Raw genomic sequence first — 16,404 nt, 5'->3', positions numbered from 1 at the left:
GTGAGTGAGCGCAAACCAAGAAGGTGGAACAAAATGACACGAAAATTCAGTTAGTCAGTGACAGATTGACATTTCTGAAGTATTATCTAGGGAACTTCCCTGACACCAGTTGATGACCCAATAACCTAACACCTTTCCGCATGTTGTTATTAGGGCTGTTCTTCTTTGCCTGCTATTAAAGGATGATGTCTTCTTTTTTACAGTTTTCTGGATCTTACTGTTGTTTGTTTCATCCAAGACCTTGAGGTCTTAAGGTGGTTCCATGCCTCCCAGCATACTCCCTCGTGCCTTCTCCTTCCTTTGTCTGCAGAGGCTCACTTCCTGTCCTCCACCTTACTCACTATGAGGTCTCTCTCACCACCCATACAAATCACTTTGCACTTAGCGCTGCTCCCTGCCTCTGCAGTATCAGCTCCCCTTTTGACAGAGCTATTCTCCCTCCCTGACTACCCACCTCACCTTCATTCATCTGAAAACCACACACACCTTGTCTCCCAGGGGACTTCTGTCTACTGATTGACCCTCTGCTTCCCCAGCTTTCAGGTTAAGGGTTTTGTTGTTAATCTTCTCTTAAAAGTTTGACTCAGTCTCAGGGCCTCAGCTTTCTGTTCTCTGCTGGAGGGCCCCAGGTTGACTCCTGCTAACGTCTGACCTGCACTCTAACTCTGTGTGTGTTGCCAGCCACCAGAGCCGCTGGCCTGTGATGCTCTACTTCCTGTGTGTGGGACCAGACTCCTCTTTTCTCCCAGATCCTGTCTTCACCCTCAGAGTGTGTGTTCACACATATGGAAGATTTAAGCTCTCTGCCAGATATTCCTGGGTTGACAGCTCTCTTTCTATAGTCTAATCTGCCCTCTGATTCTGCATTTTGCCTGCATCCAAAGTAATTGTCCTGCAAAATACTTTTTCCTTCAGTTTCATGAATGAGATCATTTTTCCTCCTGGTGAATTCTTTTCCTCCCCATGCATTTTGTTTAGGTTCTACCATATTGCTCTGCCTTTCAGTTACCTTGAGTCTTTCCTATTTGCTCTATTATTTCTGAAGGTCTCTGTGGTGGTCCAGTAGTTAATACTCCATGCTTCGTCTGCAGGGGTCGCAGGTTCTATCCCTGGTCAGGAAACTAAGGTCCCACATGGCACAGGACATGGCCAAAAAAAATTTTAAAAGGCCTTCTGTATGAATTCCAGGTGCCTTCTTTTGGACTTCCCAGGTGGCTCAGGTGGTAAAGAATCTGCCTGCAATGTAGGAGACGTGGGTTCGAGCCCTGGAGGAGGAAATGGCTACCCACTCCAGTATTCTTGCCTGGAGAATTCCATGGATAGAGGAGGCCTGGCGGGCTACAGTCCACGGAGTCACAAAGAGTTGGACACGACTGAGTGACTAACACTAACTTAACTGCTGCTCCTACTGACTTTTGTTTTATAATACTGTCATTTTTTTCACAAAGCATAGGATACACTTCCACAGTAGACATTTCTCTTAGACTGGAATCTTATAAGACCTAACTCAAACCATGGCATTTCTGTACTCCGTTTCCCCCCCGTAGAATTATCATGGATGTTTTCATTGTTCTTTTTCCTAGAAGAAATGTGGGAGATTGATCCTATGCAATGGCACCCAGAAAACCAAAACAGGATTAAAACTTTGGAAAGATGTCCACAAAGTTATGCAAATATTTTTGATTTATGCAAAAGCCTTGTTCCTTTAACACAAAAACACAGTAAGTTTGGCTCATACTGTAAAAGTTTGAAGTCACAGTTGGGTTTTGTTGTTGAGAATAGAAGATACACAGGAAAGGACTCTGATGGGTTCAGTGGGTATGGGAAATCATCTGTCTGCCTCCAAGATAATAAAACTCTTAGTGGAATCAAATACCATGGTTGTGTGAAACCCAGTAGCACTAAATCACCGCTCAGTGGCCGTTAGAAAACTTGTTCAGGAAGGAAGCCATATGCACGCAGTGAGTGCAGGAAAGCATTCTCCAGGAAGGCACAGCTCATTAGACATCAGAGAACTGAAAGGGGAGAGAAGCCCCACAGATGCAACGCATGTGGGAAAGCATTCATGAAGTTTCAGCTCACTGAACATCAGAGAACTCATACGGGAGAGAAGCCCCATGAACCTAATGAGTGTGGGAAAGCCTTTTCCAGAAGGTTGCAGCTCATGGGTCTCAAGAGCAGTCACACAGGAGAGAAACCCTACAGGATGTGGTGAGTGTGGAAAAGCCTTCAGCCAGAGGTTACCTGCTCAAGAGACATCAGCGCTCTCACACCAGGGAGAAACTGTATGGCTGCAGTATGTGGGGGAAGGCCTTTTCCCAAAAGGCTTACCTCATTGCCCATCAGAGACTCCACACAGGCGAGAAGCCCTATGAGTGCCGCGAATGCGGAAGAACCTTCTTTCTTTTTAAGTCTGACCTGACCAAGCATCAGAGAATTCACAGGGAAGAGAAACTGCGTGAGTGCAGTGACTGCAAAAAGGCCTTCCGAAGCAAGGCAAAGCTCATTCAGCACCAGCGGACTCACACCAGAGAGAGACCGTATGGCTGCAGTGAATGCAGCAAAGCCTTGGCGCACATGTTCTCATCAAACATAAGAAGACTCACTGGGGAGAGAAAGCTGTAGAATCCCCAGAGCTGGAGAAACCCTCCTTCAGGCGTCATAGCTCTTCATGCCTGAGTGAACTCGTACAGGAGCAAAGCCCTGTTAACGCAGTGCTTGCGGAGATAGTGTCTTCGGGAACTCAGTCCTTATTAAAGAGCGAGCTGCTAATGGGCAGAAACAGAGTGATTGTGGCCTAGTCTTTTCTAAGAAGTCAGGCCTCAGTAGATAATCGGGGGTTTACCCAGGGAATAAGCCTCAGAAATGCTGAATGTGGTCACCCCTTCAGTAATAAATTATGTGTTATATGTTACAGATACTACATAGAAAGAAAAATCCTTGGGTACCAGAGATGGGGGAAAGCCTTGAGCCAGAATCTTCCCCACATTCATATGTGTCAATGCTCACTTAGGGCAAAAATGCTGGATTTCCCTGGCGGTCCAGTGGTTAAGACTCCAAGCTTCCAATGCAAGGGGCACAGGTTCAATCCCTGATTGAGGAACTAAAATCTTACAGGCTGTTGTGGGGTGCAGCCAAAAAAAAAATATATAAAGGGTTGATTTCAGGACAGAAATGCCGTGGATGCAGTGGTTGTGTAGAACACTTCCATGAGAAATTAGACTTAGTAAATATCAGTGAGATCATATGGAGCAGAAATGTAGCTCTTGTGGGGAACCTTTTTCCCAGAAGTGATATCCTAGTGGGGTTCAAAGAGTTCCCATGGGACTGAAACCTTAGGAAAGAGTGTGATGGTCTTCAGTGATCAATTATACCTTCTCACTTGTCAGAGAAGCATAGAAAGACAACTCTAGAGGCACTGAAAGTGGAAAAAACACATTTATAAAGTGGAAGAACTCAGAAAAGAGAAATCCCCTGAAAGCCGTAAAAAAAAAAAAGGAAACTGTATCCCCAAATTAAGTCCTGTATCACAGTTTTACCTTGGGAAATGGGGAGAGACTCCTCTAAGTAAAGGAAATCTTAGATGTCAGGAAATGCAGTAGGGAGTGAAAACCTCAGAATATAATGAATGTAAAAGTACAGCTGTATTAGTTTCTTATGGCTGCTGTAACCAATTTTCACAAACTCAGTGTTTCAGAATAACACAGTGTATTAGTCCAGAGATCTGAAATCCAAAATGCATCTCTCTGGGCTTAAAAACAAGGTTGTTGGCAGGGTCACATTTCTTTATGGAGGTTCTAGAGCAGACTCGGTTTCTTTGTTTTCCCAGCTTCTAGAAGCTACCCAGATTCCATAACTTTGGCCCCTTTTCCTTCCTTAAGGCCAGTGATGACTGGTCAGCTCTTCATTTCTCACTTTTCTGCCTCTTCCTTCCACGCTCAAAGACCCTTGTGATTACATTGGGCCCACCCAGAAAATTCAAAATAATCTCCTATCTTAAAATCAGCTAATTAACAACTTTAACTTCATCGCTAACTTGTGTCCCCTTTGCCTTATAATATAGCATATTCACAAGTCCTGGACATAAGGATGTAGACGTCTTGGGAGGCCATTATGCTGCCTACCGAAGGCCACCCTTTGGCACCCAATGATTCGTGTCCATCCCACATGTAAAATGGAGTCACCCTATCCCACCATCTCCAAGTGTCTCAGCCTGTCACAGGACCAACTCAGAGTCCAAAATCTCACCTAAAATGGATCCACTCGGGAGTGCCAAATCTCACCTTCTAAAGCTAGTATTGGTAAGCCTCTGGGTGTAATCTTCCCTGGGGCACCATTTTTCTCTGTGAACCTTAAAACTCTAGAAACAATTTATTTGGCCCTAAAATGACTTAATGCCATCTTCTGCCTTAATTCCCCTTCACCATATAATGTAACAGATTTCCAGATTCTGGGAATTGGGACATGAACATCTTTGGGATTTGCCATGATATTGCCTACCACAAAAGCATTAGATTTCAGAGAGTTTGCACTTCAGTAAATTCCTGCCTACCCCTTAAATAAATTTGGAACAGCATGTTCCCAGTGAAGCAGTTATCTAAAGTAATTATGATCTAAGTACATTAACATTTTTTTTTCTTTAATCAGAGAATCTTGTACTAATTCTTAGATGTGAACACCGTGGAATGCTCTTGAAACATAAGAATCAAATTGTCAGCACTGGAAAAGAACTCTCTCCTAATGGAACATGAGATTTTTGCTGTTGGAAATACTACCAAACATACCTTTGTATCTATTCTGAAATTGAATAGATTAATATATCCACATATAAAATTCCATAGGCAGAGGATCCTGGCGGGCTATAGTCCACAGGGTCGCAAAGAGTAGGACATGACTCAGCAGGCATGGATCAACCAGTAATGTTAATTTCATGAAGTCAGACATCCAATCAGAACCTACGCATGTATGCCAAGAAACAGGAAAATAGGACCCATAAATGTGAAGGAAAGTCTGTGGAAAGAGACCCAGAAAAATAAAAAATGAAAAAATATTTCTTAAAACAATAACAATGTGGAAAACAATAAATCTAAAAAGAGGAAAAAAGTAATGAGAGACCCAGAAATGACATGGGTGATAGAATTAGTAGAAAATGATGTTAAAATAGTTCTTATAAATGTTATATATGGCCAAGCAGGCTGTGCCAAGTGGATTATGGAAATTATAATCTTCTGTGGGATTCTCTCCATGAAGAAAGGGACACATTGCTTCCTGGTGGCTCACAGGGTAAAGATGGACCTGCAGTGTGGGAGACCTGGTTCAATCCTGTGTCGGGAAGATCCCTTGGAAAAGGGAATGGCACCCTCTCTAGTATTCGTGCCTGGTGAATCTCATGGGCAGAGGAGCCTAGTGGTCTCTAGCCCATGGGGTCGCAAGGAGTCGGACACAACTGAACAACTGATACACACATGGCCAATTGCGCAGTATCTCTTTTTAAAATTTTTGTTTATTTTTGGCTGAGCTGGGTCTTTGTTGCTGTGTGTGGGCTTTCTCTAGTTGTACCCAGGCTTCTCATTGCAGTGACTTCTTTTTGCAGAGCATGGGCTCTAGGGCACATGGGATCAGTAGTTGCAGGCCACGAGCTCTAGAGCTCAGGCTCAGTAGTTGTAGCACACAGGCTTAGTTGTTCTGTGACATGTGGGATCCTCCCAGATCAGGGATTGAACCCGTGTCCCCCGCACTGGCAGGCAGATTCTCCGCTACTGACCCACAGGGGAAGCCCTGTATTATACCTCTTGCTTGAACAAAGCTTATCTAACACATACACTTGCTCCATAAGGTACATCACTGCCTTCTTGCACTTGAAGACATTAGACGGTACTTGAACACTGTGCTTGGGACCATTTTAATCAGCAGAATTACCAAGAAAAAGTATAAAAATATGAAAAACATGACACTAAGTAGACCATGAAAAGGGTGCTTGTTTGCAATAGGAGAACTGAAATAAGACGACAACATTTTGTTCAGATTCAGCCGGGATCATACACATTGGGCAACTCAAATTATTTGTTGCTCAAATTATTCTATGCAGATGTCTGCAGATGTTCGTGAAAGTGCTGTGATTATTGATTTGGGGTTAAAAAGAAATTTTAGCAGTCAGGTGAATTCACAGTAAATCCATGAATAATGAGAACTAACTGAACTTTATTTTTAAATTTTTCTGCTGGTTTATGTACATCTAAATGGTCATTTTAATAATATCCCTTCTACATATTTTAGATTTCCTATTTCTCAATACAGTAAACCTTTATATTAAACGTTCATATTAATAATCTTGTGCTGATAATTCCTGCATGTGTAGTCATTTCATATCTGATTCTGTTATTTGTTCTATCTGTTGAAAAGTGTGCAAAAGCTCCTTGAGGGCAGATTTTTGCTGTGTTTATATGTAAGCACTTAGTTCTTCTTCACCTTTTAAATAGTTGTCTGAAATGTTTTATAGAGACATCTTATATCCCTGTTTTAGGGATATTTTACCTGTAAGATATAGTGAACATGCTTTTCAGGAACTTGTGATTTACTAGACTAGTTGATACTTAAGTGTTCAATTGCAAAAATCAGTATAAGGGCATTTTACTTCTTTTCATAGTAACTAATGAAAACTGTTACCCAGAGAGAGAGAGCCGTGGTAACTTATGGTGAAAACAGCCAGAACACGTACCTGTAGGTCTTTTGCCTATTGGTAATGATCATTACCGGCTTCCCAGGTGGTACAGTGGGGGAGAATTCACCTGCCAACACAGGAGGCCCGAGAGACATGGGTTTAATTCCTAGGTTGGGAAGATCCCCTGGAGGAGGAAATGGCAACCCACTCCAGTATTCTTGCCTGGAAAAATTCCATGCACAGAGGAGCCTGGCAGGCTATAGTCCATGGGATCACAAAGAGTCGGATACAATTGAGCACACATACACGCACACTCAGAATGATCACCATACATTGGAAGAAGAATCTGTGATAATTAATAGGGACTAGTGTCGTTTGAGAATATTTCTATGGACTTCACCTGGGAGGGGGACTTCCCTTTTGGCTTAGATGGTAAAGCGTCTGCCTACAATGAGGGAGACCTAGGTTTGATCCCTGGGTCGGGAATATCCCCTGGAGAAGGAAATGGCAACCCACTCCAGTACTCTTGCCTGGAAAATTCCATGGACAGAGGAGCCTGGTAGGCTACAGTCCACGGGGTCGTAAAGAGTTGGACATGACTGAGCAACTTCACTTCTATTTCTTTACCTTGGAGGAGTGGTAGCCACTAGGCTCTGCTTAGAAGAGCCAACAGCAGGATGTGTTACTGGAGAATTCTAGTAACCTATGACACTAGTTAACGATAATTGCCCTGTGTCATTCAGAACGCAGCCAATAGCCTTTCCTTTTTTAGTTGCTCTAACGTCCAAAGAGCCTCAGGATACTGGAGTTGAGTTTATAGACAATCAATTTTCAGTCCTTCTATGCCCATCAGAACTTAATGTGCTTTCATCTTCATTAGCTCTTTAATCTGCCAAGGTGATAGTGTGTCTGTTCCTTTTGTGCTCTTCCTAGACATCCCCCACCAAGTCCAATTGTAAGCATCCAAATCTTTGTCATTTCCCATAAACAGGCTATCAAGCTACCAAACCAGTTGTGATCCTTACCTTCGAGCCCAGAGAAGAGCCATGGAAAGTAGAAGATGAAATGCAGCATCAGTACTTTTCAGGTAAGTAAGTAGCTGAGAAGCTGCAAGATGGGAGACCTTGAAAGTAGTTGGACGTGAAAGGCTGACCCTTCCGAATGTGTTTAGCAAGGCTAAAACTCTGAAGGTTGTTGTTGTTTAGTCACTAAGTTGCGTCTGACTCTTTGCAACCCCATAACTGCAGCATGCTAGTCTTTCCTGTCCTTCACTGTCTCCCAGAGTGAAAATAAACTCATGTCTGTTGAGTCTGTGATGCCCTCCAACCATCTCATCCTCTGTTGCCCCCTTGTCCTGCTCTCAATCTTTCCCAGCATCAGGGTCTTCTCCAGTGAGTCAGTTCTTTGCATCAGGTGGCCAAAGTATTGGAGCTTCAGCTTCTGCATCAGTCCTTCCAGTGAATATTCAGGTTTAATTTCCTTTAGGACGGACTGGTTTGATCTCCCTGGTGTCCAAGGGACTCTGAAGGTCTTTACAAACACCTAAATCATCGATGAGGCTCTCTTGCATGCTGTTTCCAGGAAAATGTGCCTCTTTTTCTCTCTCAGATTGACTCAGTGTTCAGTAATTAGTTTCCTTACAGCATCCAGACTTCCTCCTTCTTCTTCCTCTTTGGCAGCGTCACTTCCTTTCTCCATATTCTCTTTAGCCTCTTGCACGACTGAGTGACTAACACTTACTTACCTGATCAAATAATGCCACAATTCTTCCAGTTAATACAGCAGCACCAGTGCCAGTGGCTTTCTGTGGGCTGTGTGAGAATGTATCAGAGCAAACCAGAAGGTGGGGATACTGACCACAGTGGTGGTCTGTAAATGTGATATTAGAGTTTTGGGAAGGTTCATTGTCTATTGCCTGCAGAATTAATTAGACAAGAAAGAATCAGTAAGATAGGGTAAATACACTTTAAAAGCTGAGGATCCTTTGTTCTAAAGTGCTTCCCCCAGATGTTTGTGCAAGACTTAACTTGGCGTCTTTCCTTTGTAGTCATTGTTTGTGCCTGATGTGAATGGACCTTCTCCATACTCTGGGCATCTCCTAAAGTCTTCAGAGTTGAAAAGCATGAAGCTTCATCTTTGCCTGTTTCTGTCATTTGTTAACCAGTGTAAATTCATTAAATTTCATGGCCTTAACAATACTATTTATTTGCTGATGACCCCCAAATTTCTGTCTACTGACCAAACTTTCCCTTAGCCTCATATAGTCACCTGATACTTCTTTTCTGCACTCAGAGATCTGATACCTCCCTCACATTCACATCACTTTTGTTCCTCTTTTCGCTCATACCACAAGTTTAATCTGTCAGCAAGTTTGGTCTCACTGTCTTCTATATCCCAAGGGCTCCACTCTTTTCTGTTACTGTTGTTTTCACTCACACGTCGAAGTCCAGTATTTTTTGCCAAAATTGTTATAGTTTTCTTGAAAATACTCTTGACTTCTTTAATCTTGCTTCTCTCTGTTCTCCACACAGTAATCAAGTGATTTTTTGCAAAAATTTTGCTGTTTTTATTTATTTATAAAAAGGAAGTAAGGAAAGTCAGTGTTTCTAGCTACTCACCACCTCACCGCCGCCCCCAGCAGTCATGAGCATAAGTTTCAGAAACATCTGGCTTATTAAAGACATAATGTTTTGACAGTTACCTGGATTGAAAAAATGGGGAATGACAGGATAAACCATCATGTAGAACAACCTGCTGAGTGGGAGGGTAGAGCGCAAAATCTAAAGTGTAATCTAAGAACAATGCTATATGACATAGCAGATCATTACCAGTTTTCATAACCACAGTCCACAAGCCTAAAAACAGTGTTAAGTCACAATATTTAAGACCTTGTAATTCACATACACAAAGGATGACATTTTTGAAGTGAAAGCTGAGTCATCTCTCTCCTAGTATTACCTTGAATGGCATCCTGTTACTCTTATTAATAATATAATATCTGAATTCCTTCCAGAGTCCTCCTACACGTGAGCATTTCCTGACTACTGCCTACTTTTTTACTTCTTTATGTGAAAATGAAGTATAATGAAGTTAATTTTTCCAATCAACCCACGATGTAACCAGCATTTAGATTGGAAATACTAGAGTACTGTGCAAGATGCCATTGTGGGAATCTAAAACAATTTAGTCACTCTGCATTCAGGCCATTATGAGTAATCCTCCTATATAACTTAATACGAATGTCTTCTATTATTTTCTGTTTTTTCCTTTTGAAAATATTTATTCCTAAATAGTTTAGACTTCATGTGAAATCCCAAGATTATACACAGATTTCATGTACATTGTTTTTGCAGATTCCCTTAAGTGGTAGCATTTTACCACATTTTCTTTATTGTAATCTGTCTGTCATTTTACACACACACACACACACACACACACACACACAAGTACATATTGCTTTCCTGAACTCTTGACCCCTAATAATGACCCTTTATAAATACATAACTGTGTATTTCCTAGAAACAGGTAATTTAAAAAACATAAACAGAATAGTTTTCAAAATCAGAATATTACTACTAATTTAGAGTTTCCTCAAATTTTACTAATTATCTCATTCTTATTTTGATAATAATTAAAAAAAAAAAAAAACCTTTTTCTGGACCTTTACTTGCCATATTGTTCATTCTGCTATGAGTACTCTGGCTTTCATCTAGCTGTCAGGGTTTGCTAATTATAACTCAACTTCTTTAGGCAAGAAACTGTATGGATGCAATCAAAATGCAGTGGATACTTGTCAACCACGCACAACCATGCCTTGGAGAACGCACGCAGGAAATAATTCCCATGGATGCCGTGATTGTAAGAGAACCTTTCCCAGTGAGTTAAAGCTGGTTACTCATCAGGACACTCAAACAGGAGAAAACCCGTATAGATGCAGTCGATGTCAGAAAGCCTTCATTACGAAGTCAGCACTTGCCTATCATCAGAAGACCCGACACAGAGAAGGAAAGTCCCACAGATGCAGCAAATGTGGGAAAGCTTTTCCTTGGAAGTCAAAGCTCAGCTTACATCAGAGGACTCACTCAGGAGAAAGACCCTTCAGATGTGGAGTTTGTGATAAAGCCTTCATGGTGAAAGCACATCTCACTGTACATCAGAGAACTCACACGGGAGAGAAGCCATACAAATGCTCCGATTGTGAGAAAGCCTTCTCAAAAAAGACTCAGCTCCTGATTCATCAGCGAATCCACACAGGAGAGAGACCATATGGATGCAGTGAGTGTCAGCAAGCCTTCATCCAGAAGTCAGATCTCAGCGATCATAAGAAAAGTCATCATGCAGCAGAGAAATCCCACGAATGCAGTGAATGTGGGAAGATTCTGTCCTCTAAGTCAACTCTCATTGTACATCAGAGAACCCATACAGGCGAGAAGCCCTTCAAATGCAGTGCATGTGATAGAGCCTTCACGTCAAAGGCACATCTCGTTATCCATTTGAGAGTTCATACAGGAGAGAGACCGTATGAATGCTCAAACTGTGAGAAGGCCTTCTCCACTAAGGCGTATCTCATGATCCATCAGCGAATTCACACAGGAGAGAGACCTTATGGATGCAGTGAATGTCCGCAGGCTTTCATCCAGAAGTCAGGTCTCACTAACCATCTAAAAAATTGTCATGCCAAAGTGAAACTGTGTGAATGCCCCCAATGTGGGAAGGTTCTGTCATGTAAGTCAACGCTCATTATACATCAGAGAACCCACACAGGTGAAAAACCATTCAAATGCAGTGTGTGTGACAAGGCTTTCACAGCCAAATCCTATCTCACCGTACATCAGAGAATTCATACAGGAGAGAAACCATATGAATGCCCCCATTGTAAGAAGGCGTTTACTACTCTGTCAGCTCTTATCAGTCACCGGAGAACTCATACAGGAGAGAGGCCCTATGGATGCAATGAATGTCAGAAAGCCTTCTTTCGGAAATCAGTGCTTGCTAATCATCAGCGAACTCAGCATAGAGGAAAATCATGTGCACAGTGACTGTGAGAACGTGACAAAGCTCTTTTGATTAACCTTATCTACTCACAGAACTCACACAGAATGGAAATGCCATAAGTGTTCTCATTATACAGACTGTTCTGGAACTCCTTAATAGGAAAGAAACCTTGTACATGGAATGAAAGTTGTACATCTTCCATCTGAAGACATTCACCTTGTTTGATCATACCTTAGGGATCTTGCCAAAAAAAGAAACATTATAAAGTCAGTGAGAATGGGCTTTTCTGGTGGTGCAGTGGTATAAAGAATCTGCCTGCCAACGCAGGAGATGCAGGTTTGATCCCTGGATCGGGAAGATCCCCTGGAGTAGTAAAAGGCAACCCACTCCAGTATTCTGGCCTAGTGAATTCTGTGGGCAGCGGAGCCTGGCAGGCTACAGTCCATGGGGTCACACAGAGTCCGACATGACTGAGCATGCAACGTAGTATAAGAGGCAGTGATTGTCAAAAGACTTTATTTGAAAGTCACAGGCTATGCATTTAAGAGGCAGCCCATGTGGGTGCAGGGAAAGTGGGAACTTTTCTTTTTCAAGTCATGTTGGTTATACATTAGGGTATTCATTCAGGAGAGGGACCCTGCAGTTGCAGTGAATACAAGCAAGCTAAGAAAAGTCACATCTCATTGTACATAAAAATGGAAGTTTCAGGAATGTTTTGATAGTGACAGTATCCCCTGGAAAAGTCAAAACTCTTTGATCATCTTGTACAGGAGAGAGATCCTATGGATGTGGTGAATGTGGTAGTCTTCCCACATCAACATGATGTAAGATCTTCCTTACATCAACAAACTCAGAGAGGAGGAGAGCCTTATTAATGTAGTAAATGTAGTACCTCCTTAATGTAGATGATCTCCTTGGACTGCAAGGAGATCAAACCAGTCAATCCTAAAGGAAATCAACACATAATATCCATCAGAAGGACTTATACTGAAGCTGAAGCTCCAATTATTTGGCCATCTGATTCAAAGAATGACTCATTAGAAAAGACCCTGATGCTGGGACAGATTGAGGGCAGGAGGACAAGGAGGTGACAGTGGATGAAATGGTTGGATGGCATCACCGACTCAATGGACGTGAGTTTGAGCAAGCTCTGGGAGATACTGGAGGACAGGGAAGCCTGGCATGCTGCAGTCCATGGGTCACAAAGAGTCAAACACGACTTAGCAAGTGAGCAATGACCCAGGAATTCCACTTTTGGGTATATACCCAATAAAGTTGAAAACAGGTAATTAAATACTTGCATAAGAATATTCATAGCAGCACACTGGCTCACAAAAACCAGCGGGTGGAAACAACCCTGATGCCTATCAGTGGCTAAATGGATAAACAGAATACATGTATATATGTAATAGAGTATTAATCACTCATACACGTGAACTGTCGATACATAGTATAAAATGAATAAGCCTTAGAAACAGTCAAGTGAACTATCGATACATATTATAAAATGAATAAGCCTTAGAAACAGTACACTGAGTGAAAGAAACCAGACCCAAAATACCATGCATTGGGACTTCCCTGGTGGTCCGCTATTAAGACTGCACTTCCAATGCAGGAAGCGTGGGTTTGGTCCCTGGTTGGGGAACTGAGATCCCACATGCCACCCAACTGGAAAAAAAAAAAAAGATCACATATTATATTTTTATAAAATGTGCAGAATGCATAAATCTGTAGAGACATAAGAGCTTCCTTGGTGGCTCAGTGGTAAAGAATCACTTGCCAATTCAGGAGACCCAGATTCGATCCCTGGGTCCGGAAGATCCCCTGAAATGGCAACCCACTCCAGTATTCTTGCCTGGAAAATCCCATGGACAGATGAGCCTGGTGGCCTGTAGTCCATGGGGTCTCAAAAGAGACACGACTGAGTGACTAAGCAACAACAACACAGAGGCGTGAAGGAAAGTGGTGCTTACCAGGGCCTGGGGGATGGGGAATAGAGACTGAGTGAGTAATGGCCACAGAGTTTTCTTTTAGAATGATGACAATGCTTTGGAATTAGATAGAGGTGGTGATTGCATAACATTCTCAGTGTAGTAAATGCTCACTGAATAGTTTGACATGGTTAACTATATTTTATGAATTTTTACATCAATAAAAAATATTTGAGAAGAATAACATTGCAAGAATCTTGGCACTCAAAATGCAAATAAAAATCATTTGTTGTTGTCCAATAGCTAAGTCATGTCTGACTCTTTGAGACCCTATGGTCACACCAGGCTTCCCTGTCCTTCACTATCTCCCAGAGTTTGCTCAAATTCATGTCCATTGAGTCAGTGATGATACTTACAGAAAAAAAAAAAAAAGAAACCAAAAACCCTGCACAGCAAAACCAGTGTAAATATACAGTCTTTAACTTAATAGATATTAGCTACCAAAACTTTATAGCTAACATCATATTTAATGATGAAATTTTGAAGATATTCTCTAGTTATTCACCAGTGAGGTACACAAATCTGCTGTCTCTCTTCCTGCTAAACACTGCTGGAGGTCTTAACCAACATAGCATGACAATAATAACAACTAATGGGTTTAAAAATTGGAAACAAAATTGTCATTATTTGCAGATTATTTGATTGCCTATGTGGAGAGACGAGAACCCATAGACAACCATGTAGAAAAAGAGAGTCCACTGCATAGCACAGGGAGCTATATTCAATATCCTGTGATAAACCATATTGGGAAAGAGTATAAAAAAGAATGTATGTGTATAACTGAGTTATTTTGCTGTACAGCAGAAATTAACATTGTAAATCAACTATTGGGAGAGAAGTGGGGACAGAAAAGGTAATGTATGAACATTGGTCTAATCATTTTAGTCTAGGGAGCAAGCTAGATATCATCTAAGCTGACATAAAAAAAAATAGAAGACAAGTACATGTCAACAAAAAATTAGTCAATCTAAGGAAAATTTTATTCAAGCCCAACTGAGAATTATAACCCAGTAACAGCCTCTCAGAAAGCTCCAAAACCTGTTCTACCTGTTGGAAGTCAAAACACACATATATATTTTCTGAGACAGACGGCTGTACGTTAAATGGCATACTGTTGACAGTTTACACAACCCAGATCCAAGCATCACTGAGGTCCCTTACAAGGTCGAGAAGGAGTGTTAAGGAGTTGTCTTGATGCTGGGAGGATGTTGCTTTTAGTGGTTGAGTCGGTATTTCTCTTGATGGGGGAGGTTTGGTCGATGCCTAATGTAGGTACACAGGCACAGTCGGGGGTGAGGGAAGGCCACCAGACAGGAAAAATTTTTTATGTTTAAATTTTTCTGGGAATTCCCTGGTGGTCCATCTGTGAGGACTCCATGCTCTCACTGTCAAGGGCTGGAGTTTGATCCCTGCTTGGGGAACTAAAATCCCATAAGGCTCGTGCCACAGCCAAAAAATAATAATATAAAAAAACACATATTTCTTGTCTTACCATAAAGTGTGAATTTTATTTCACATACACATAAACTATAAAAATAAACATGAAGACAAGTGTACAGTTAACCCTGGGCAGTGGAAGGAAAAAAAGAGCAAGTGGAACTATATGAATTGTATTACATAGAGTAGGCACTCAACAAGTTAGGGTAGAAGTATTTTTGACTGCATTAGGTCTTCACTGCTTTGTGCAGGCTTTCTCTAGTTGCAGAGAGTGGGAACTGCTCCCGAGGTGCGGCACACGGGCTTCTCATTGTGGTGGCTTCTCTTGTTGCAGAGCACAGGCTTAATGGTCAGAGTCTTGAGGATGGGCTGTCCTATATATTTCAGGTTCTAAGCAACATTCTTTTGCAAAATGTGCATTATGACTAAGCACAGGCAAGAGAGCACAATGTTGAGGAAGAAACAGATCTAATACGGAGTCAGATTTACTGTTCCCTCTTAAAACGCCACAGCTCAGAGTCCAACACGAACATGACAGGTCTCATCTCTGTGACCCTGGTTCACAGGGGCGGGGAGGAGGGGCAGGATTTGAGGATCCACTTTGCCATCCCAGCACAACGCTGAGTGCCCTGTCTGTCCTGTGCTCCCTTGGACACACAGGATTCACTGCAGTGGGGGCAGGAAAATGTTGCCCTCAGCTGCACCTGCTTTTAATTAGTTCTGTCTTAATCCCCAGGGACTGCGGATGCTGACTTGTCTTGGGACTAACATTGACAGCTTCTTTGCAGAGGTACCTCGGTCCCTCTGCAGAAGCTGTCAGTGCCTTGCAAGTGCCAGGGTAATTGCAACTCTTTAGGGGGGGAGATGAACTCAGGGGATCTCAAGACATAGCTGCCATGGCTTGCGTGGCACATATTTACTGACAACCACAGTCCTGCTGCCCGTTCCAGCAGCAGTGATCTACCTTGGTGAGTGTGTCCTTATGGCTCAGACTCCAACAAGGTGAGGGAGATAGTGTCCAGGAGGAGAGGGCAGCTGGGGAACTGGGTGGGACAGCGGCTTTTCCCCCTTGTGTCTCAGGACAGCTTTGTCTCAGCTGGACTCCTTCCTGGGCTGAGTGAGTGATGGGGCAGGTGTAACAGCAGAGACCCCCAGAGCAGGCAGGGGAGGGCAGTGGGTACTCAGCTGGAAGGGGAATGGGCATTGCCCAGGCTGTGCCCAGCCTGAGAGTAAGGGTTGCTTTTCTCCCTCCTGCTCTTGCCCCTTAAGATTGTAGATAAGATTTTCCATCAACCCAAACCACTTGGCGCTGGACCCAGA

The 16,404-nt window shown here is 42.4% G+C and overlaps 1 protein-coding gene and 1 pseudogene across 8 annotated transcripts in view; both read left to right on the top strand.

Moving 5' to 3' along the window:
- LOC147354393 (zinc finger protein 577-like) overlaps positions 1 to 16,404 on the top strand; it is a 50,795-nt gene that overhangs the window by 10,358 nt on the left and 24,033 nt on the right. For 2 of the 7 annotated variants that reach the window (XM_086353852.1, XM_086353851.1), the window contains exons 5-6: positions 7,653 to 7,748; positions 10,412 to 14,030. In XM_086353852.1, the coding sequence (XP_086209978.1) occupies positions 7,653 to 7,748; positions 10,412 to 11,700 (1,385 nt within the window). In that variant the 3' untranslated portion in view covers positions 11,701 to 14,030. Of the gene's footprint in view, positions 1 to 1,188; positions 2,787 to 7,652; positions 7,749 to 8,708; positions 8,860 to 10,411; positions 14,031 to 16,404 lie in introns of those variants that run through there. The other 5 variants (XM_086353856.1, XM_086353855.1, XM_086353854.1 and 2 more) reach the window with 3 other exon arrangements.
- Positions 1,806 to 5,103, top strand: ZNF577 (zinc finger protein 577; annotated as a pseudogene). Its single transcript, XR_015146696.1, has 2 exons — positions 1,806 to 1,814; positions 1,928 to 5,103. The product of XR_015146696.1 is annotated as a zinc finger protein 577 (transcript).

This window comes from Bos grunniens, chromosome 18 (assembly GCF_055505025.1).
Source record: "Bos grunniens cultivar Pamir isolate PY7600 chromosome 18, Bosgru_T2T1.0, whole genome shotgun sequence".
Taxonomy (NCBI): Eukaryota; Metazoa; Chordata; class Mammalia; order Artiodactyla; family Bovidae; genus Bos; species Bos grunniens.
This window is presented reverse-complemented; position numbering and strand designations above follow the sequence as displayed.